Here is a 23,951-nt window from a genome sequence, read left to right as displayed (position 1 = left end):
GATTTTATATTAAGAACTGATGCAGTTTGGAAAAATAATAATTATATGATTATTTCAGAAATTTACATGAAGGTAAAAAAAAGTAAATTACAATATATAAAATAAAAAAAAATTAAAAAAAAAAGACCATTCTACTTTGATCACGGAATGAAAAAATATTAAATGATTGAACCTGAAGATTTATACACAATGATATTCGAAGCTTGTATAAAAAAATCATATATATATATATATATAAATAATTATACATATATATATTAATTTATAAATATATATATCTATATTTTTTTATATATATATAATTATTTCATATATTTTTATATATAATTATTTCATATATTTTTAAAAAAACTAATTTAAAAGAGGCTTTGGATGATTTAATTGTATTTCCTGGATTTACTCCAACCGGACGTACTAACTCGTACTAAATTGGACTTTCACCAAGACAAAGAGTTGTAGTTCCATTTAACTCTTATTTCAGTTATTAAGTATTTTTATTCAAATATTATTATAGAATTAGAACATATTTATATTTATTAAATTTTAATTAAATAAAGGATCATTACATGTTATGTGCTTTGAGATTTGAAAGATTTTTTAGATGTGATTAAGTTTTCTGGGATTTACGTAGCAAAGATTTTGATTAAAAAGCTGATCCTAAATAATATAAAGCATATCCATGCTATAGAATGTATTATGAGACTGTATATTCATGTTAAGATGATATGTTTGATTTCTTAATGGAACTGGCTTACCACAGAAGAGCTAATGATGTATTAGAAGAAGATCATGCTAATTATGAACTTTCTTTATTACCAACATTTTATGATACTCCTAAAAAAGCAGAAAAAAGAACTTACACATATTGATAATAGAAAATTTAAATAAATAAATATATATATATAAATATAATACATTAAATAAAATTTGATAATAAATAAAATTATTTATATATTTATATTTATTAATTTTTTTTTCATTTTTATAAAATTTTTTAAATTTTATTTTAAATTTTTTTTTTATTTATTTTGGTTTAAAAAATACAAAATATTTATTGTAAATATATATATATTAGATATATATAAATAATTATTTTTTTAATAAAATAATTATTTAAAACTTTTATTATTTCATAAAGTTATTCATATTTGTGATGTTTTATAGAAACTTTCTTTTTTCCCATTTTATTAAAAGCTACTTTTTGATTAATTAGTTCTTAATATTCTTAATTCATTTTATTATTATCTATTATAGGATTCTATTTTTTATTTTATTGCTCTAATCTGAGCTTTTCTATCTAAAATCGTCCTAATATCTTCATCTTAATTATTAAATTATTCCAATTAATTTAAAAGCTTTATTTGATAAAAGATATATATTTTAAAATAATAATAATTTTATATACTTCAACATTCTATTAAATATATTAATCATAATTTTTTTTAGAAGAGTCTAATTAATTTTATAAATAATCATTTTATTTTACAATTTCCTATATTTCTTTTTTCAAGACATCCATTTTTTATTTCAATTCATCTATAAGATTATTTTTAGTTCTAATAAAAAAAAAAATGAAAATATTTAAATATATTTTTTTCAAAAAACCTTAATTAAGCTTCAATATTTGCATTTTAACTGGCAAGAGATATATTTTTATTAGATTCTTCTTTCCAGCACATTTAAAGATGATTATTTTCATTTTTTAATTTATCTCTTTATCTTTATAAATCATCAATATCACAAAGATTTTAAATTCCTAATTATTTTTTTTATAATTTTTAATTCTCAAATTCTTTTAGTATATCAGTTTAATTATTTAATTCTTTTTACATCTATTAAAATTAATTAATAAATTAAACAAAAAATAAATAAAAAAATTAACCTATTCATTTTATTATTTTAGTATTGTTATTTACTTTATTTATTATTATTTTTCGTATTCTAAAGTTCTAATAATTTTATCTTATTCTTAATTTTATGATATTAAATTATCATTACTATTTGTTACTAATTCAATATCTTTTAACATTTATCTTTTATTTTCTCTTAAAGAAATAAATTCTTATTTTTATTATGCTTATTCTAATTAAATTCTCTATAATAATTCCTATAAATGAATATTTTCTTATTTAAAACGCTAAGCATCTAATTATTAGTGGTCGTTTGATTATCTGTAAGAAAGTAATTCGGATTTTAATTCTTAGTTTTCTAATTTTTTCTCTGATATTTAAGATTCTAATAAATCTATTTTATTACGAAGATTTTATATTTATTTTTATTAATCTTATATTTTCATTTTAGATTCATTTTAAATTCTAAACTTTATATTATTTTTTTAAAAAAATAATTAGCTTTTACTTTACATTTTCTTCTTTTATCAAATAATACTATTATTCTATACTTTTTATATTTAAAGCATCATCTGAGCATTAATTTTAAAACTTTTTAATTCGTAAATTTCAGCTTTTAATTAAGAAATTAAAACATCTTTTTCATAATTTTCAATCTTTTGTTTATGCAAAATATCTTAATTTAACTATATTTTTTTTCAAAAATTATGCATATCTTAATTTTTAAAAATAATATAATATATTACTTTAAATGATGACATTTTAAATATTTATTTATTTATATATATATTATTATTATTATTTAATTATTTATATTATTATTATTTTTATAAAAAATAGTTTTAATAATTTAAATAAAATAAATAATTTAAAAATATTATTTAAGTGAATTGTGTCTTTAAAAATAAAATATTTAATAAATAAATATATAAATTTAGGATTATTATTTTAATTTTACTTATTTTATTATAAATAATATTTTATATAAAAATTAATAATATAAATGATATATACTTTTTATTTTATTATATTCTAATTGATTGTTATTAATATATGTTCGTAAAAAATGACTGATATTTAAATAAACAACTAATTAAAATTTAATTCATATCCAAATGAACCGTTGAAATTTAAATTAAATAGAAAATTATTAAAATCAAATACAAAATATAATATAAAGATTTCCTTTTTAGGCTCAGTAAATTGAAAATAAAAAATAAAAAATAATAAAATAATAATTGTTGATATAGATTGGTTTAGATTTTATAATAGAATGGAATGATGAACTAACATAAAAATAAATTAATGGAGAATTTAAACCTTTAGATACACAAAGATAATAATTTGAAACAGATATATAAGGATTTATAAATGTATAGAAATAAATTTAAAAATATATATAAATAAATATAAATATATATAATATATATATATTTATATATATATATTATATGGTAATATTATATTTCAAAAAAATAATTATTTTAAGAATTTAGAATAATAGGATATATATTATTTTTAAGTTTATGGATATAGGTCAACAAGATCATCGACTTTAGATGCAAAACAAAGATAATTTGAATATTTTATAGGTAACATTATTTACACATTAAATATTTTATTATTTTTGTATAAATATTTAATTTTTTTTTTATATAAAATAAAAAAAGTTATTGAGGAAATATTTTTAAATGATATTCCAATAGATGTTGTTGTTTAATTTATAGTTGGAATATCTTTAACTTTTATAATTTTTTTTTTTGCATAAAAAAATTATTCTAATAAGAAATAGTTATTAAATAATTTTTTAAATATAAACTAAGATTAAATAAAAATAAAAATATGATAAATAAAAATATTTAAAATAAATTTATATATATTTTTATCTAAATATAAATCAATATATAAATATATATTTCAGTTAATTAAATAAAAAAATCATTTCTAAAAATAAAAATATAAATACTAATAAAAAAATAAAAAAAATAAGAATAATAAGAATAATAATAATAAAAATAATAATAATAATAATAATAATAATAATAATAATAATAATAATAATAATATTAATAACTATAATAATAATGCCTCCTGCAGTTAATAAAAAAGGAAAAGTTTATAAATAAGGAATAGCTTAAAAGGATGTAATTCCTTCAACATTTAAAGGACAAATAAGAGAAGGTATACAATTTAAAATTCCCGATCAATGCCAAATAGTTTCCACGTAATAATTTTTTCAAGAATATGATAAAATAAATGAATGGCCAAGTGATGAAGTTGCTCAAAATTTTGATTTTAATATCTAAAATGCTTAAAATTAAATATTCACAGACCAAAATTATTCATAATTAAGGCTTACTCCAAGTTTCTAAACCTAATTATACTAAAGCTTGGTATTTTGGAGGCGTCCAAATGAATTTATTAAGACTGAAATATAAGAAGTAAACTAACTATAGGCTAAATTATATTACAAGAAAAGATTTAGTTTTTTAAATAATGTTAAAGATTCTGAAATATTTAAAAAGTAGTCTGAAATAGTAGGTTCTCAAAAACATAATAATAATAAATAGAATTTTTAAGAAGAAAAACTAGAACTTAAAGTTTTTGACTATTAATAAAGATTAGAAACGCAATAAGAAGTTGAATATAGAATTAAAGTATTTTCATTTTTTTATTTAAAACAAAAAGAAATAAAAAATAATATTAATAGAATATGAAAACCGAAAATGAAAAAAAAAACACTGGTATTGGTAAAAAAGGTGCTAAAAAAGATGAAAATAATGATACTTAGCCTTAATTAATAAAAGAAATTCGACTTTCAAATATAGATATGTCTTTTAATGTCCCAGATGATTCTAAATGGATTGCTTCTTAACTATAAATGATTAAAGATAGAAATATATGTGATTGTTATACTAATAAAGTAAAAATGAAATGAATCATATTATATTATATTATATTATATTATATTATATTATATTATATTATATATTATATTATATTAAAAATAAAAGCCTATATGGACAAAAATATTTCCTTAATAAGACAATATACCTGCATTTAATTAAAGTGGAAAATATTGGGTAAAACTCTATTATATGGGAAAAGAGAGAAAGATAGAAATAGATGATAAAATGCCTGTAAATTTTAACGGGTAATGCATATTTCCTCGATCTGTAAAAAAGGAAGAAATATGGACCTTTATATTTTCAAAAGCAATACTAAAAGTGATTGAAATGAGTTCTAATGTGTTAAATATTCGATCTTTGGTTGGATCTGGATTTATAATGTATTCTTTAACTGGTTTATAGTCTTAATGTGTTCCTATTCATATTCAAGATAGTGAATAAGTTTAGTTTATTAAAGATTTATTGTCCGATAAACATTTTTCCAATAGGGATATTTACGTTAGTTGCTATGCTGGTGTTTAAATGGTAGAAATACGATAATCTTCTTTTCAGTATAGTAGTGATAAAAAATTTCAAATTAATTAAGATATTCTGGAAAATGAAAATTATAATAATGATAGTGCGACTAATAGAAGAAAATAAAGAAATTTAACTGTCGGAGGATTAAATTAAGTCTAAATGTAAATGCTTGAAAATTTAAAATTAGAAAATGTTCCATTATTACATGAAAATGAATATGAAGGACACGAAAATAATGACACAAATGAAGAAACATAATCAGATAATTATTAAAGCCCTGTAAAGAAAAAATCAAAGGCAAATTCTTTATCATAATAAGTTAGTTAATTATTAAGTATTAATAAGTATAATTAAGATAATAAACCTAATTATGTTATTCCTGGTTTCGCATATCCGGTTGTCGAATGCTTTTATAATGATTAATTTAATATGGTTTTCGCATAGAAGAAATCTGATAATGAGATTAAATATAGAAAGGAATATAATGATATTCTTAGTAAAAATATAAATAAAATGAGTAAAGAATAAAAAATCGAAACTAGAAAACGAAAAAAAGAATTAAAAGATAAAGTATTTTTTTTTATTAAAAAAATATTTTTTTTTAAAAAAAAAAAAAACTATAGATTTTTGAAGAAGAAAAAAAAAGATTAGAACTTATTAATAAACCACCAATTTAATATTTATTCTTTAAAATTAAAACTGGAGTTTCTAAAGTTCCTCTTTTAAATATTTTTTCTTGTTTTACACATGATGAGTTGAATATAGCTAAAACATGTATTTTAAATAATGTAATTTTTTAATTTAAAATCATTATTTTTATTTTATTTTTTGCTTTAAAAAAAAAGTTAACAAAACCTCCTAATTATTAAGAAAATTCAGAAATAAAAGATGACTCAAAATAAATTATGTCTTAAATATAAAAAAATGCTAATTCAGAAAACTTTTTATAAACGAAAACATTAAATGACTTTTCTTCAGTATAAAATTTATTATAACCCGTAAATAGAGGTTTAGGAGGATTATGGGTTTAGGATATTGATATTTAAAACATATTTTAACATTTCCAAATATATTATAATCCAAATAAATTCTATTATAATAAAATAGTTAATGTTTCATAATCTGAAGAATTCGAATTTACAATAGGAGAAGAAAGCGAAGTACTTATAATAGAAAGAAATACAAACGATGAAGAAAACAATAATACGATATCTTTATTATTTAGTTTTATTTTTAAAGAATCAAAAACTGCAAAAATAGTCCCTGATCCTTATTGTATATTGTAAAAGTTTAACTTTTAATAATTTTGTAGTTATTATGAATACCCTCTATTTAAAGAAAATTAAAGTTGCTAATTATTAAAATTGGAAAATAAAAATCATGTTTTTAAAATTTAAGCCTATACTCCCGTTGCTTATTCTTTAAGTATTTCTTCTAATAATAATTTTAGGTATTTAAATTATAAATATTTATGTTTTTTTTGTTAAAAATAAATAATAATAATAAAAGAACTTGTTCTATTGCTAATTATCTTACTGAATATGAAGGTTATTAATTAAAATCTTTTAATATAGATTATAATGCTTTTGAATAAAATAAAGTTTTTTTTATTATATTTTATTTATAAAAAATTAAATAAAGTATAATATGCTTTTTAGATTTAGAATATAAAAATAAGCCAATGAAAGCTCTTTTGTATTAAAATTAAAATGCAAAAATGATAAACAACTTTTGAAATATATGACACTGAAAGTTAAAGAATAGAATGATTAAGAAGACAACGAAATGTTAACTACAATAGAAGGAGTACATAAAAACTTATATGAAAATTCGTATATGATATCGTCTTATTTAAGAATCTAATTAAAATAAAACACTACTTATTATATTATTTTAGAAGGATTAGTTCCCTATAATGCGCCTGAAGGTATTCTATAAACAGACTTTTACACAAAAGATGTAATTTTTATATAATTTATTTTACATTAAATTAAAAATTAGTAACTAGAGTTCATAAATATAGAACATTTAGAACCTATAAAGTACGTAGATAAGTACGTTCCTTCAAAATACGGAATTATTTTTAGGGAAAAAATATTTGTTTCAGAATTAACAATTGTAACTTTAAATTTGAGAATTGCAGAATTAATAAATAATTAATAAGGAGGAGGAAATAATATAGATAATAAAAAAAAAGGGAAAGATTAATAATAATTTTTAGATTTTTAAGAAAAAATTATAATCGAAAAAATTAATATAAAATTAGAACTTTTAGAAGATGGAATTACTGTAATTTATAGTTATGGACTCAATTAAGCTTTAATTTCTAATATTATTTTAAAACCTAATAAAAATTAAAATAAATCTTATATTTTATAAGCTACTTTTGATTTAAATGAATGGCCTTATGCAAAAGTTTAATTTTTTTTATATATTTTTTTTTATACAAAAAATAGAGTTTGAATGAAAAAACAGAAAATATTTATTGGTTTTTGAAAGTTTTTAGTTCAGAAACTTTAGTTTTTGCTAAGGACACCGATAAAGAAGAAAAATAAAAAGAAGTTATAAAAAGCTGGGAAGACAAAGAATAAGGAAGAGCTGAAAAAGCTAAAAAATCTAGAAAAAAATATCAAATTCTATTAAAAAAAAAAAAGGAATTGAACTATCTGATGAAGAACTGCTCATAATAAACGAACCTAGATTAAATAAATTACAAAGAGAAGAAAGTATATTATATTTAAATATTTATTAATTATTTATATATATAAAAAATTAAGATAAAAAAGGAGGAGTACCAGTATCTCAAAAAAAAGATGATAAAAAAGTAAACAATAAAAAAGGAGGAAAGGATGAAAATTTAAATTAAGGTAGAAATAATGAGTAAAATTTAGTTTTTCCTTAAAGTTTTTAACATTAAACGATAGAAATTAATTCTTTTTTAAATGTATAATTTACGAATCAATAAAAAATATATAATTTTTTAAAAATAAAGCATATGGAATAACCTAGAGTATAGGATTAATATGCAATACATGCAGGAGAAATAAAAATACGAACATAAAAAAATATATAAGAAATAAAGTATTTTTATATAATATATATAATTAAAGATATAAATATAAAATAATTTATATTTAATATATATTTTGAAAAATATATATATATATATATTATATATATTAATTATATAATAAAATTAAATAAGAGAAAATTTATAATTAAGTTAAGAAGAAATATCAGGAATATTAATAAGAAATTAAATTTAAAGGGATGAATTAAAAGAATATTAATAATAATAAATTAATATTATTTTAGATAAATAAATTTAAGAACGACTATTTTTTAAATAAAATTGGAATAAGTTTTTGAATGAAAGAGAAGATTTTAGGCTTAAATTAGAAATTTAAAATAATATAGAAAGGGAGTTAATTGATTTTTTAAAAAGTTAATAAACTACTTTAAGTATTTAAGATTTTGAAAAAAAGATTTTAATTTATTAAGATATCAAAGATTCTAATTAGAATATCATATAAACTGCAAAAATGCGATTAAATAATTTAAAAATTTAATAACTATAGGAAAAAATATAAGACTGTTTAGCAAATTTTAATATTGATTTGCTTAAAGATTGTTTTGAAAATTTCAAAAAATACTCAGTTTAAGGAATTGAATAGGAAATTATTGATAAAATGGATAAAATTTTAGAAGAAGCAGAAAATAATCCTAATTTTTAGATAGAAAAATAAGCTGAATTAAAAAAAGCAGGTAAAAAAGGAAAAAATGAATAAATATTATATGATTTTTTTATATTTTTAATTGAAAACTATATTTAATAAATTAATAAATTAGTCTATATAAAAGAATAGAGTATAAAAATATAAATATATATATATATATATATATGTATATATTAATATAAAATTATTATTATATATATATATATATATATAAAATCTACAAATTTAAATTTATATATTTTTATTTATTTAAACATAAAACTTAAATATACATTTTTTTTTATACAATTTAATAAAATTTATTTTTTATAATTATAAAAATGGGTTGTGTAATTATTAAAGAACAAAAATAAAAAGAAAATAATAATGACAATTCCAAATTAGGATATAATATTAAATCTAAAGCTTAATTAGAATATGAATTAAGTAATTGTTTTGATTTTTATTATAATTTAGCACAATAAATAATGTAAAGCTAATAGTTTATTAATTAAAAATTTCATAACAAAATATAATATAGCGAATATAATAAAGTTTATTAATCCAATTAATCAAATAAAGTTCTTGTTTAGGCTTTTGAGTAATATTTTTAATAGATTTAACAAGCAAGGTAATTGTTTCCTTAAATTTATTAATAATGTGTTAAATTATAAACATAATTAAAAGAAAGAAAAAATGATATTTAATAATTTTAAAAAGAAATTTTAATGAATATTGAATTCTGTAAAAACTTACAAATTCCTGAAGCATTTGAAGTCTTTTAGGAGACATGAAAAAAATAATATATTTACATATTATTATAATAAAAGAAATATATATATATATATTTACATACAAAATATAAATTATAATTTTCGCAATTTTTATTATTTTTATATTTTTTCTTTATTTTTATATTATACTTAATAAATTTAATTAAGATTAAAAAGTTTTTTTTATTATTTAAATTTTAATATTTTCTATATATTATTAATTATATTATTATATTAAATATGTTTTATAAATTTTTAATTATATATATATTATAACAAAAGAATATTTTTTTTTTTTTATATTAAATTTATATTTTTAAATTATTATATAATTTATAAAACTAAATATAATTTTGATGAAGTATATTACGTTAAAAAATAATATAAATCAATAATTTTTTGTTTTTATTAAGATAAATTAAAAATGTTTCTATTTCAATTACAAAAAGTTATTATAACCTAATAGATTATAAGCAAATAAAAAAAAATGCTTATTTTATATATAAAAACAATATATAAAATTATTAAAATAAAAAGTATTAAAATTAATATTATAATAACAACTAATGAAATTTATATTGTATAAAAAGATAAATTCAATTTTAAATATTTTACATATTAATAATAAAAAAAAAAAAATATTATTAAAATAAATTATTTTTTATTAAATGTTGAGATTAATAAAATTTAACAAATTCCATAAAAATATTTACAAAAAATATATAAAAAAAAATATTTATAAAATTAATTTTAATTAATTATTTATTAAATAAAAAAAATTTATTGATTTAATTTGATAAAAATTTATTAATTTTTAATTTAATAAATTATTTAATAAAATTATACCATAAAATTTAAAATACTTTTTTTCTAATGGTAATTAAAATTTTAATAAAATAATATATATATATATACAATATATATATATATATATATATATATATATATATATATATATATATATATATTATCTATCTATTCAATTTAATTTTATTTTTAAAAATTGATAAATTTTTCAATATTTTCCAATAATTTTTTAATCAAAACTTTTTATTAAATGTGTGATTTATAAAAATCATATATTAAAAGAAATAAACAACAACCCTAAAAAAAAAATCATAAAATATAAATAATTATTAAATAAAATAAAAATAAATACAAAAAAAATACAAAAAATAAAACTAAATAAATAAAATTAAAAAAAATAAAATGTCTTTAAGAATTTAATTAAGATTAGCAAGTGTTCTATAATCTTTAGCTGAAGGAGAATAAAAAACTGAAGTAATTCGTTAAGTATTAGCCGAATAGAGTTCTTTTGAGCCTTATGCAGCTTTCTGCCGTCTTGACTTAGGAAAAAAAGGTTTTATTTTAGCTTCAGATATTTAAGAATTCTTTTAAGATAATAACTTATACGTAAGTCATAAAGAAGCCATAAAACTAATTAACGAACTTACAACAAGTTTAGATCGAAGATTGTCTTACTCTAAGTATAAAAAATAATATATAAAAAATAACATAAAAAAAATTAGTTTCGCTGAAGCAATACTACCTCATGAAGATAGAAGATTAAAATAGTTAGCTAATTTTAGAGAAAGTTATTATTTATAAGATGGAGAACCATTACCGTAAAAATAAAAAAAAACTATAATATATATATATATTATTTTATTAAAAGTTATGAAGCTGAATGGGCATTGGCTCGTGTATTAGAATAAGAAATAAAAAATATTAGAAAAACAGATGGATTGAAATAATCATTACAAGATTTATTTGATTTTAACAAGTTAGAATGCTTTAATTGTATTGACAAAAAACGTTTAGGCTATATTGATATCCAAAGTATTGACGAATTCATGATTTAGTGTAATATGACGTTGAATGAAGATTAATTAGTTGCTTTATTTAGAAAAATAGGATCAAAAAGTAATATTACTTACAGTTAATTTGCTGAAATTATTACATTGAATGATTTCCCTTCATATAAAGTAAAAGAATACATTCCCTAATAAAGCATAAATAAATCCTATAGTAACTATTCTAACTAAAGTAAAATTTAAAATATAATATAATTATTTAATATATATACTAATCTAAATAAAAAGAATAAAATTATTTAAATTCAACATTCTATACACCATCAAAAAGTTCTAAAAAGAAATTTGAAGATGAACTAAAAGACTAATAATACTATAATTATTTACAAAGATCTGCAAGCTTAGAAAGACTTAAAAACTCAATGAAATATTCTAGATCTTAAAGATACTAATCTCCATTACGTTATTCTTCATAATCAAAAAGGGTAAACGTTCAATCACGTTTATAATACAACACTGATAAATAATACAAATAACACTTATTTTCTTCTTAACTAAAATGCTAATAATCTCCTTTAAAACAACATGAAGAAGAGCAACTAGTAAAAGCTTTAAAACAACAAGTTTTAATTGACAAGGATGTAGAAGAGTTAAAAAATTAGATTGCTTTAAGAAGTGACTTCAAAATAGAAGATGCTTTCAGAATTATCGATTAGAAAGGGAATGGATATGTTTCTAAATTAGAATTTGAAGTTGCTTTGAATGACATAGGAATTTTCCCTACAAAAAATGAATTGTATTTGTTTTTCTAAAGATATGATAAAGATAATGATGGATTGCTTTAATATAGTGATTTTAATGATTTAATCACTCCAGCAAATTCCGAATATGCTTATTTGTTTAAAAGAAGGGAACCTCTTTATTGTGATCCTGAAAATGGGCTTTTTAACTTCTCAGTTGAGACTAGAAGACTGTTCTAGAAATTAATGAATAAAATTTTATAATCGGAAGTAGAAGCAGAGTTGATTAGATAGTAATTGAATAGAAGACCTTTCTTTTCTATTTAAAATGCTTTCTAAGCTATTGATAGTTTGGATAGTGGATTTATTACTTTATAAGACTTTAAATAAATCCTTAATGAATATGGAATATTTGCTACTAGGGATGATTTAAATAATCTTGTTAAAAGATATGATAAAAATGAAGATAGTAAAGTTACTTATAGGGAATTTGTTAAAGAGTTATTACCTAAATCACCAGTTAAATATGCATAATATTGATTTTATATTTATTATTAATAATTTATATAAATTAGTTTTATTTAATATTTAGTATAAACTATTTATGTTTTTTTTTTTTTAATTTAAAATTATCTCTCTATTTATTATTTAGATTTATTATTTAATATCTTTAAAAAAATTAATTTTTATTATAAATGATATTATTAAATAAACTTATAAAAAAAAATATTAAATAAATTATAGTTTTAGGTTTTAATTTATTTTAACATTTTTATAAAATAAAAATAAAAATGATATGTAGAGACTTTTTTTATTTACCTGTGAAAAAAAAAAAAACTGTAGATATATTTAAATGTATTCATTTTTAATGAAAAATATTTTTTTTTTCAGTGTAAATAATAATTAATACTTTAAAATAATAATAAAATATATAGATTTAACACATATTATTAAATATTTTATTTCCATATTATATTCTATGTGTATAAATATATATTTAATATTTATATAAAAAAATGAATTCACAATTTTTTATGTATTTCAAATTATTTATTATTTTTTAAGAAAATCTTTTAAGTTAAACTATTGTTTCAATTATCTTAAATTATTTACGCACTATCCTATTATTTCAATAAGAATAATAAAACTGTTTTTTTTAAAAAAAAATACTATGTTTTTAAATTTCTTGAGCACTAGGAGCATCATCTTAAATCTATAGTATGTTTGTTAATTTAAGACATGTTTAATTTTCGTTTAAAATTACATATAAATTATTGTATGTCTATTATTATTAATTCATTTTTTTATATATTTTTATTTTATAATTTATTTAATTTTTTTTCTTTTGTTTATTTTTTATATATAATATATAGATATATATTTTTTTAAAAAAAAAATAATTATAAAATACTTAGATAAATCAATTATTTTTGTTTATATATATTCATTATAGTTTTAAATTAATATTTAACAAATTATATATTAAATAAAAAACTTGAATTTAATAAAGCTTTAAATATTGTAAATAATTGAATTTTAATATGAATTCTTATTTAAATTATATATTTAAGATTTAAGATTTTTGTTTTAACATAAATCCCATTAAAAGTATTAAAAAAAATGTTATTATAAAATTAATGAATATTATTTATATATAAAAAAATTTTAATAATTTTAATTTAGATTAAAATAATTAATAATCAATTTATTTTTAATATAAAAATAATAATAATTAAGAATAATTTATTTAAATTAATATTTAATTATTATAAAGTTATATAATAAACAATAAATTTACTTCTTACATATAATTATTTTATATTTATATCAATTATTCGTTTTTTTCTAATTTTTCAAAATATTAAGTTTTTTTAATCCAATTTGATAAGCTTTATGTGCATAATTAAGTACGTCACTTGATATTTAATCCGTAGAGACCGCAATTTTTTCAATAATAGTATTAAGATCATTTAAGCTTAGTTCCATTTCATTGGAATTTTCATCATTTAATTAAATTAAGTTTATATTTTATAAGAAGAAATTAATATAAGTTTAAATTCTTGGGCAAACTTAAGTTTATTGGAAAGTTTTTTATACATAAGAAATAATATCTTTTAATACACTATTATATGAATCAAGAACTTCTAAAGAATTGTTAATTACAAACTTTTATGATTAAGTCCTTTAACGGATATTATTTTTAACTTAAATTTAATTTTCTTGAAATTTTTCTTTAATTTTTTCAATTTATTATTAAAATTGTTTCTTTTTTTAATAAAAATCATATTCTTAATAATTTTATTTCTATTAAATTTGCTGTTTTAGAAAGCTTTTTTAATACTAATTTTCTATATTTAATAATTTCGATACTTTTAAAGGCTTTAAACAATCATTTATATTTATATAATTTTATTCTATTATATTATTTTTTAAATTACTAGATTTCTATTAACTTATTTTCACATAATTATTTTAATTTAATTAAAAACTATTACACCTATTATTTTATTTATTTAAATATAAACTATTACTTGAACATTTTTTGTTTATTGTATCTGGATTTATATAACTAATGTTAATACCGCAATCGAATGATTACTTTATATGTCCATTCATTATTTAATTTTTTATCTGCTTCGAATAATTTTTGTTTAATGTATATTCTATATTTTCGTTTATTTCTTAATTAGTTTCTTTAGGATTAGGCTAGGATGAATACTTTATTTTTTATTATAAAGGGTTTAATGATTATTTAGAACTTTCTGTTTACATACAAATGGGTATTATACTTGTTATTGATTGATATTGCAATGTTTTATATAAATTTTATTGATTAGTGTAATAGTGTTTTTTTATAGGTGAATTTTCAGATATTCAAGCTTATGTATTTATTTATTATTATTATTATGAATAGTACTATTATTATAATGGATTTTTTATTTTAAAGTCAATCTGAATATTTGATTGTTTTTATTTCTCTAATATTTTATTTAATTATTACATATTTATTTTTAAATTAGTTATAATTGTTGTTTATTTATGTTTTTTTTTTAACGAAATTTAATGTTTATAAAAATTAATATTTTTTATTATTAAAAAAATCATAAATGAGCTCGAATTTATTAATAAAATAATATTAAAAATTTTTTAAATAGTGAAGTAATTTGATGTGATTAGTAACTATTTTAAAAATAAAATTTCTATATATTTTATTTATTATTAATATATAAAAATATAGAATATGAAAAATAATGAATACTAATCTGGTATTCATAAAATCAAATTATTAAGCTTTGCTTGATAAATAATTAACAAATATATATATAATAAATAATTCAGACAATATTTTTAATAATTATACGATATAGAAAAAAATTAAAATAAATTTTTATTTATTTTTATATATATATTTAAATTATTAATATTTTTTAAAATAAAAAATGCAGTAAATCTATTAAAATATTTAAAATACAGTATTATAAGATATAGATAAAAAACTTAACTAATTGGAATAATAAAATGACGAGAAAAACAATTAATTTTAAACCAATATAGAAAAAATTGCTTTAGGATTATTTGAAGTACATAAAGAGTATAGTTTATTGATAGAAAATAATCATTAATAATTATAGCATAAATGAAATAAATAAAGATAATAATTATATAAAAATAAATAAATCAAATTTAATTATAAAGAAACATTATATCTATATTTTATTTATAAATAATTTTTTTTTATTTTTTTATAATTTTAAAAATTTTTCATAACTATTTATAATTTTTTTATTTTCTCTTACCCATATAAAATATATATATGTAAAAAACTTATTTTAAAATTTATAATTAAATAATATAATATAAATTATTATATTTTTTCCAATATATTATATTATTGATAATTTATTTTCCCAAATAAAAATTATAAAATAAATAATAAACAATCATAAAAAAAAGAATGAATAAAGAAATCAGCAAATAAAATATTAATACAAATCCTTAATTTGGTTATGGTAAATAACAATATTTTTTATTTTATTTTTCGAAAAAATATTATTTTAGATTATGAGTATTAGCATGTGACTCGAAAAAGATAAATATCTTTATTTACTTCTGACAAAGCTAAATATATTTTAAAAGATAGAAAAATAACTTGTGGTAGACCAGATATGAACTTACCAAATAATATGATATAAACAAATTAATATACATGGCTAACTTTTTTTCCCAAAAACTTATATTAATAATTTAGAAAATTAGCAAATTTATACTTTTTAGTAAATACAAAAAAATAATATTATTATTTATATATAAAATAATTTAAATTAAATAAACTAAAATATTTAAAATTTAAATTTAAAATTTAATTATTTAAAAAATATATAAATATAAAATAAAGGTAATTGGTATATTGCAAAGTATCCCTTAAATATCAATAACACAAGGGCTTCCAGTAATATTTGTTCCTCTACTATTTATAGTAGGTATAAGTGCAGCTAAAGATTTTTTCGAAGATTATAAACGAATGTAATCTGATAAAACTGAAAATAATACTTTGATTGATATTTATGATTATAAAAAAGATTGTTTTGATTAAATACCATCTAAAAATTTATATCCTGGGCATTTAATTAAAATAAAAAAAGAATAAACTTTCCCAGCTGATTTAATAATAATTTGCACTTCAGAAGAAAAAGGAGCTTGCTTTGTCGAAACCAAAACATAGACGGAGAGACAAATTTATAGCAAAAAAATGTAAATTTGAAATTAATGTAATATATTTAAAGTGAATTAGATTTACCTAAAAATATTTTTATTGTAAATTATGAAAAACCTAATGAAATTATCAATAGATTTAACGGATAGATTCTCATGTATGATGGTAATGAAATTCCTTTGAATTTGTAAAATTTTGCTTTAAGAGGCTGTCGTTTAATGAATACTGAATACATTATAGGGATGGTTTGTTATACAGGGTATTTTTTAAATATATAAATATAGTTAATTTAAATTTTTGTTAAAAATAAAATAATTAAAAAGGCATAATACTAAAATAATGATAAATTTATTTAAATATAAAATGAAAAAAAGCAAAATTTTAATACTTTTATAAAAGTTTATCATTAATTTGTTTGCTATTTAAATTTGTTTAAGTATTATTGCCGCCATTGTATATTTGCTTTCTTATCTTAATAATATATATGAATTTAGCTATTTAGTTATGAATGAATATGATAAATAATACCATATTGCTTTCTTTACTAATTTTGGAAATTGGATACTTATATTTACGTTTTTTTTTCTCTTTTATTTTTTTAAATTTTTTTTTTTTAATTAAAAAGTAACATTGTTCCTATAAGTTTATTAGTTACTTTAGAGACAGTTAAATTTTTTTAGGGGTTATAAATTTAAAAAGATCCCAAAATGGGTCAAACTAATGTGCAAACATCAAATTTAAATGAAGAACTAGGATAAATAAACCATATTTTTACTGATAAAACAGGAACTTTAACCAAAAATATTATGGAATTTCGATAATTAGTAGTAAATGATGTTATTTATGGTTACGAAGAAGATCCATGTTATGAAGCTTTAACAGATGAAGAAATTTAGAAAAACTATCCTAAAGTAACAAACGTTAATTTTAGGGACAAAAAGTTTATGAAACTACTATAAAATTCAAAAACTGAAGAAGTTAAATAAATAGAGTAATAACAAAATATATAATATTTTTTTTTTATAAATAAATTAAATAAAAAAAAAAGGAAAATTTTATTTTTAATAGCAACTTGCCATACTGTGAATTCAAAAATAGATAAAAATGGAGAAACAGTATATATGTAGTAATCACCAGACGAATAAGCTCTTGTTAATTTCGCGAAATTCTCAGGAATAGAATTTAGGACAAGAGATATGAACGATAATATATATATAAGACATATGAATATTACATATAAATTTAAAATACTATAAACGTTCGAGTTTGATTCTTTAAGACAAAGATAATCAGTAATAATATAAAATGAAGATGGAGAAGTAATATTAAAATTAAATAAAAAAAATAAAAAATAAAAATTTTAATAAAAGTGTTTAAAATTTACTCCATTAAAAAGATTATTATTTATTGTAAAGGCAATGACTAGATTTTGTCAGAGAAAGCATCTAAAAATACAGACTAAATAATGTTAATTTATTTGAAAGAAAAGCTTAATGAAATGAGTTTGAAAGGCTTAAGGACAATGATGTTGGCTTAAAGGACTATATCGAAAATCGAATATGATGAATGGGATATACGATATTAGTAATGTTTTTAATTAAATACATAAAGTTTAAATTAGGATGATTATTATAATTAAATATATTAGCTTTAAAATGAATTGGAATAAGATTTAACTATTTTAGGAGGAACAGCTATCGAAGATAAACTTTAAGATTAAGTTCCAGAAACGATTTTAGCTTTTAAACAGGCTGGAATTAAAATTTGGATGCTTACAGGGGATAAAATTGAAACAGCAATTAATATTGGATATTCATGTAATTTATTAGATTAGGATTAGGAAAATATTATTATTGATTTTAAAGATGAAAATGTTCTTTTAAGCTTTTTGAATGAAAAAAATTAAGAATTATCACAAAATAATAATAAAAATAATTAAAAAAAGTTTTCATTAGTTATTTCTGGAGAATCTATTAATCATTTAAAAATACCTAACATAAAAAATGCAGTAATTTTATTTTAACAAAACTTAAAATATATCATTATTTTTGTTAATTAAAAATAAAAAAAAGATTTTATAACTTATCAAACATTGCAATTGTGTACTTAGTTGTAGAGTTTCTCCCCCTTAAAAATAATAAATGTTACTTATGGTGCGTTAAAACGTAAAAAGAAATTATTTTTTTTTTAAACAAAAAAAAAATAAACAAAAGGATCCGAATTCTATGACTTTATCTATAGGAGATGGATCAAACGATGTAAATATGATTTTAGCAGCACATGTAGGTATAGGAATTTTAGGTAAAGAGGGATAATAAGCCGCTAAAGCAAGTGATTTTGCAATAGACGAATTCAAGCATTTAAGAAGACTTCTTTTTTACCACGGAAGAGAATGTTATAGGAAAAATTCTTAACTTGTGTTGTATAATTTTTATAAGAATATATTACTTGTGTTTCCTTAGTTTTGTAATGGTGTAGTTAATTATTTCAGTGCCACATCTTTGTATGATACTTTTCTTTATTAAGGGTTTAATATTTTCTTTACTTCAGTACCTATCATTATTTATGCTTTATTAGATAAAGAATATAATGAATAACATTTAGTTGAAAACAAAAAGAAAAATTATTATGAATAAGGACTTAAAAGTAAGCAAAAAAAATATAAACTATTGCTTTAAATATGTTAATTTTTTATTAAAAAAAAAAAGATAAGAATTTTAATTAAGGTCTGATTAGGTAATAAATTATTATTGCAGTTTTGTAAAGTTGCATAATGTATGCGTTCTCTTTTTTTTCACTTATTATTAATTTTATAACTTCAGATGGAAGAAATAAATGCTATTAATCTATGGGAGCTATGATTTATGGAAGTATTATATTAATATCAAATATAAAAATTATCATTATTTCTAATACTCATACTTTTGGATTATATTTATCTATTATTCTTTCTTTATTATTTTATGTGGCTTCATGGCATTTTTTATATGAAACACCTAGTTTTAATGATATAGATGAGAATTTAAATTCGTAAATATTTATTTTTTTAAAAAATCACATAATATATTTTTAATTAAAGGTTACTTGTTACTCCTAATTTTCATTTTGGTACTATCTTGATTGTTGGAAGTACCAGTTTATTCGACTGGGCTTATTTTTTATATTAAAGTATATTTATAATATATTTATTTATTAATTTTAAATAAAATTAAAAAAAGAATGGGAATATGAAAAGGATTTTAATAAGTAATACGATAATAATGTTAATAATATTAAAGTTGAGGAAAAAAAATTAACTAATATATAATGCAAAATATTGTTTGGAAAAAATAATAAATAAGGATTTGTTATTAATAAATAATAATTTTCATAATAAAGCATTAATTCTTCAAAATGAAGATAACTTATACAATTATAAAGTATTAATTATTAAACATAAAATATTATTTATTTATAAATATATTTTACTTTTATTTTTGAAAACCAAAATAATTATATGTATTTTATTATTTTTTGTTAGTTATTTTAAAATAATAATTATACAAATTTTCTTATTATTATTTAATTTAATTGAAAGTTTACAAACACATATTTATAATAATAATTAATGTATTTAAAATAATTTATATTATTATTAATTAATATATATTAAAAAACATTTTTTTTTATTATTTTATTTAATTTTTATGCAAAAATTTATAGAGAATTTCAATTATCTTATTACAATTTTTACTTAACATTTAAATTTTTAGAAATTTTTAAAAATATCTAATTTACTTTTAAAATTTAATTTAACCCATTAAATATTTTTATAAAATAAAGTTTTTTCATAAAAAAAAATTACTTAAATATTTTTAAATAATAATAATATAATAATTTTTTAATAATTTTATTTGTATATTAATAAAAATGGAATCAACAAGATCAAGACAGAAAAATAATAAGATAAACTAAGAAAGGGCAAAAAGTTTATTTTCATCTTCAATAAGTATCTAATTAAAGTCATTAAATATAAACAAGAATTTGTATTTAGAAAGCGAAATAATCTAAAAAGATTAAAAAAAAGTTCAATTAAAATAGAACTAAATAATTAAAAAGTATTAAAATAAATAACAGAAAAAAAGAAGCAAAATCAACAAAAATAAAAAAAACCAAAATAATAATAATTATAACAAGAAAAATAAGAATCATAAAAAAAAAACAAAAAAAAACCGCATTAAAAGATTTACGTCCAGAAAATTTAGAATAAGAAAAAATTACTTTTTTTTAACAATAATTTAATTATAATCCTAAATTTACATATAGAATTTAGGAAATTATTTTAAATTTTTAAATTCCACATACAAAATATTTTTCTTTAGCATTGAAAATATTAAATGCTGTTATTAAAAATTATGGTTCTGAAGATAGGTTTCATGAAATCGATGGAGGCCCTTTAATTGATATAAATTTAACTTAATTTCATTTTTAAAAATATATTAAAGGTAAATTTTAATATTTTAAATAAATTTTTTTTTTTCCTTTAATAAAAAAAATTAAAATATAAAGATTTAGATTGCGAAAGTCTAGTAGATTTTGACTTTGAATATAATACAGTTTCTCCTACAATATGTTAGCATTCGAAAGTAAAAATTATATTTCATTTTTATTTTAATATTATTAAATAAAAGGATGGAAAAAGTAAAATTATTATAGGGATGCCAATTAATTATAGACAAGACATAATATAAGGAGTTTTAAATCATGAAATAGGAACACACTTTTTACGAAAACATAATAATAAATTATAAGTTTGGAATAAAGTACTTTTCTATTTATTTAATTATATATATTTTTATTTCTATTAAAAAAGTAAAGAAAAAAATACAATTTAGAATAATCACATAAAGTGGAAGAGGGATTAGCTTTAATAAATTAAAAATATGATAGTGCATTAAATCCAAATAAACAACCGTACATTTTTGGTGCAGCTCTATTATATTATGCAAGTGTTTAAAGTAGTAAAATGTCATTTTAAGGTTTTTATTCTATTATATATATACATAATTTTTTGCAAGAATTTGTTAATTTAAAAAATAAAAGAATTATTTAAGGATTTGGAAAAATACATAAAAGATCCTGAAAAAAGATGGAGAGAATGTGTGAGAGTAAAAAGAGGAATTTTAGATACTTAATAGCCTTTGGGAATGTATAAAGACCAAATATATTTAATGGGTGTTAGAAGGGTATTAAAATATAGAAATTAGTGTGATATGATAAGTTTACATTCAGGAAAAATAACTGTTAAAGATTGTATTAAATTACAATAAAAAGGATTAATAAATATTTAAAATATTAAATTGCCATATTTTTTAAAAGATTTAAAAAATTATCATTATGCTTTAGATAGAATTGCGGCTGTTAATTTTATGAATGATATTTGAAATAAAAAAAAATAGTATACGTATATTATATTTATTATTGTAAGTTTCAATATATAAATATGTATTTATATATATCTAATCAATAATAAGATTTATAAAACTATTAGTTTGTAATTCTATTTATATCATCAACATTATTTTTTAAATTTTCTAATCTATTTTTATGTTCATCTAATTCGTTTTTTATATCATTATTCTTAAATTAATTATTTAAACTTATTGTATTATTTGGAAAATAACCACTATTTTATTATTATTAAAATTAACTATTATTTGTAAAATGAAAATTGCTTTAATTTTATATTGCACTATTTGGAATAAGGTCATTTTATTATTATTTAAATTAAGGAAGACTATTAAATGATAAATTTTTGTAAATATTTTCATTTTATACAGGTTATATTAATTGTTAGGCAACACTATTTTTATTTATTTTATCGTGAAGTTTTTAATTTAATAATGTCATTATTTTTTAATTTGCTTCTTTTAGTTTTTATTTTAGTTTTGTATTTTTATTTTTAAGAATTTAATAATCCTTTTTATATAAAAGTAACAAAAAAAAATTATATTTTTTTACTTATTATGTAATATTTTATTATTTATAAGTTTATGTTTTTTAAGCATCATAATTTTCAATATTTTATTATTTTTAGAATTCTAAATCTTTATATTTGGATTGTATATCCTAAAATTTTCTCTTTTCTTCAGTTAATTTTTCTTACAAATCAATAACTAATTTTTAATTTTCAATTAGAATTTCTTTTTTTTCTTTTCTTAATTTATCTATTTAATCTTCCAATTTTTTCTCATTTTCTTTGCTTTCTTATTTCTATTTATCTTACTTTTACTTTAATTCATCTAATTATTATTTTAAAATTCTTGTTTTATTTTCTTTCTTTTTTATTCTTATTAAATCTTCTCCATGCTTATTTATTAAATTAAAATATACTAATATAAAAAAAAAATACATAATTCAGAATTGATTTTTAAGGAGACATAGATTAAGAATTTTATTATTCCGAATATTTTTTTATTTCTAATTCTAAATCATGTATATGATCCTGAAATTGCATTTTTTATGATTCTATTTGCCTTTTTTCTTCTTTTATTTATTAAATCTCATTAACTAATTTTTCTATTTAGTTAGATTCTTTGAATTTCAATTCGTCCTTTTTATTATATATTTTTTTATTAAATTTTATTTTAAAAAGTATTATATTATTTACTATTTCCTTTCTTAATTAATATATATTATCTTCTTTATTAATTAACTAAATTCTAGCATTTTCAACTTCTTTTTCATATATTTTTATTTAATAATTATCTCTTTAAGTGTCTTAATTTTATTCATTATTAATTTAATTTTCTAAATAAAATTCCTTAAGTTCTAACTTTATTAAATTTTTAAATTATATATAAATCAATTAAAAAAAAATACTTTATGTCTTTCTTTTAAATCATATATTTCTCTTCTTGAATCATTCTTAGCTTAA

The 23,951-nt window shown here is 17.1% G+C and overlaps 5 protein-coding genes across 5 annotated transcripts, besides 39 other annotated features; all 5 read left to right on the top strand. All coding sequences in view use genetic code 6, as the record gives it.

The window, feature by feature from the left end:
* Window positions 1–135: 135 nt before the first annotated feature.
* IMG5_117630 (hypothetical protein) lies at window positions 136–869 on the top strand (the record flags this gene model as incomplete). Its single annotated transcript, XM_004034558.1, has 3 exons — window positions 136–205; window positions 364–488; window positions 558–869. The coding sequence occupies exons 1-3, from the start codon at window positions 148–150 to the stop codon at window positions 867–869; spliced, it is 495 nt and encodes a 164-aa protein (XP_004034606.1). The 5' UTR covers window positions 136–147.
* Window positions 219–301: a microsatellite.
* Window positions 272–315: a microsatellite.
* Window positions 294–345: a microsatellite.
* Window positions 295–340: a microsatellite.
* A 68-nt stretch (window positions 870–937) lies between the features above and the next one.
* Window positions 938–1,025: a microsatellite.
* Window positions 953–1,030: a microsatellite.
* Window positions 991–1,020: a microsatellite.
* Window positions 1,031–2,617: 1,587 nt separating the features above from the next.
* Window positions 2,618–2,681: a microsatellite.
* Window positions 2,620–2,678: a microsatellite.
* Window positions 2,625–2,682: a microsatellite.
* Window positions 2,683–2,747: 65 nt separating this feature from the next.
* Window positions 2,748–2,780: a microsatellite.
* Window positions 2,781–3,213: 433 nt separating this feature from the next.
* Window positions 3,214–3,272: a microsatellite.
* Window positions 3,244–3,303: a microsatellite.
* Window positions 3,245–3,303: a microsatellite.
* Window positions 3,264–3,316: a microsatellite.
* A 144-nt stretch (window positions 3,317–3,460) lies between these two features.
* Window positions 3,461–3,506: a microsatellite.
* A 152-nt stretch (window positions 3,507–3,658) lies between these two features.
* Window positions 3,659–3,708: a microsatellite.
* Window positions 3,682–3,719: a microsatellite.
* A 92-nt stretch (window positions 3,720–3,811) lies between these two features.
* Window positions 3,812–3,936: a microsatellite.
* On the top strand, window positions 3,935–9,788 carry IMG5_117620 (hypothetical protein; the record flags this gene model as incomplete). The annotated part of the gene is made up of 12 exons (XM_004034557.1): window positions 3,935–4,074; window positions 4,471–4,507; window positions 4,561–4,773; window positions 4,865–5,848; window positions 5,902–6,728; window positions 6,788–6,878; window positions 6,920–7,237; window positions 7,280–7,693; window positions 7,735–8,004; window positions 8,857–9,043; window positions 9,128–9,145; window positions 9,715–9,788. The coding sequence occupies 12 exons, from the start codon at window positions 3,935–3,937 to the stop codon at window positions 9,786–9,788; spliced, it is 3,573 nt and encodes a 1,190-aa protein (XP_004034605.1).
* Window positions 3,946–3,980: a microsatellite.
* Window positions 4,792–4,854: a microsatellite.
* Window positions 8,362–8,481: a microsatellite.
* Window positions 9,147–9,230: a microsatellite.
* Window positions 9,154–9,228: a microsatellite.
* Window positions 9,789–9,966: 178 nt separating the features above from the next.
* Window positions 9,967–10,040: a microsatellite.
* A 428-nt stretch (window positions 10,041–10,468) lies between these two features.
* Window positions 10,469–10,511: a microsatellite.
* A 155-nt stretch (window positions 10,512–10,666) lies between these two features.
* Window positions 10,667–10,735: a microsatellite.
* Window positions 10,736–10,885: 150 nt separating this feature from the next.
* Window positions 10,886–10,978: a microsatellite.
* Window positions 10,893–10,977: a microsatellite.
* Window positions 10,903–10,978: a microsatellite.
* Window positions 10,910–10,943: a microsatellite.
* Window positions 10,915–10,959: a microsatellite.
* On the top strand, window positions 10,977–12,861 carry IMG5_117610 (hypothetical protein; the record flags this gene model as incomplete). The annotated part of the gene is made up of 4 exons (XM_004034556.1): window positions 10,977–11,254; window positions 11,297–11,392; window positions 11,443–11,813; window positions 11,870–12,861. 4 exons carry the CDS (start codon window positions 10,977–10,979, stop codon window positions 12,859–12,861), a joined length of 1,737 nt encoding a protein of 578 aa, XP_004034604.1.
* Window positions 11,256–11,293: a microsatellite.
* A 99-nt stretch (window positions 12,862–12,960) lies between the features above and the next one.
* Window positions 12,961–12,985: a microsatellite.
* A 24-nt stretch (window positions 12,986–13,009) lies between these two features.
* Window positions 13,010–13,064: a microsatellite.
* A 278-nt stretch (window positions 13,065–13,342) lies between these two features.
* Window positions 13,343–13,380: a microsatellite.
* A 575-nt stretch (window positions 13,381–13,955) lies between these two features.
* Window positions 13,956–14,044: a microsatellite.
* Window positions 14,045–16,328: 2,284 nt separating this feature from the next.
* On the top strand, window positions 16,329–20,432 carry IMG5_117600 (phospholipid-translocating p-type flippase family protein, putative; the record flags this gene model as incomplete). Its single annotated transcript, XM_004034555.1, has 10 exons — window positions 16,329–16,595; window positions 16,718–16,845; window positions 17,106–17,294; window positions 17,359–17,610; window positions 17,661–18,026; window positions 18,084–18,354; window positions 18,432–19,043; window positions 19,108–19,200; window positions 19,249–19,681; window positions 19,744–20,432. 10 exons carry the CDS (start codon window positions 16,329–16,331, stop codon window positions 20,430–20,432), a joined length of 3,300 nt encoding a protein of 1,099 aa, XP_004034603.1.
* Window positions 16,657–16,695: a microsatellite.
* A 210-nt stretch (window positions 20,433–20,642) lies between the features above and the next one.
* Window positions 20,643–22,458, top strand: IMG5_117590 (hypothetical protein; the record flags this gene model as incomplete). The annotated part of the gene is made up of 5 exons (XM_004034554.1): window positions 20,643–21,519; window positions 21,584–21,660; window positions 21,706–21,837; window positions 21,888–22,053; window positions 22,118–22,458. 5 exons carry the CDS (start codon window positions 20,643–20,645, stop codon window positions 22,456–22,458), a joined length of 1,593 nt encoding a protein of 530 aa, XP_004034602.1.
* A 484-nt stretch (window positions 22,459–22,942) lies between these two features.
* Window positions 22,943–22,971: a microsatellite.
* Window positions 22,972–23,951: the final 980 nt, after the last annotated feature.

The sequence above is a fragment of the Ichthyophthirius multifiliis genome, assembly GCF_000220395.1.
Source record: "Ichthyophthirius multifiliis unplaced genomic scaffold scaff_1120509250951, whole genome shotgun sequence".
Classification (NCBI taxonomy): domain Eukaryota; phylum Ciliophora; class Oligohymenophorea; order Hymenostomatida; genus Ichthyophthirius; species Ichthyophthirius multifiliis.
This window is presented reverse-complemented; position numbering and strand designations above follow the sequence as displayed.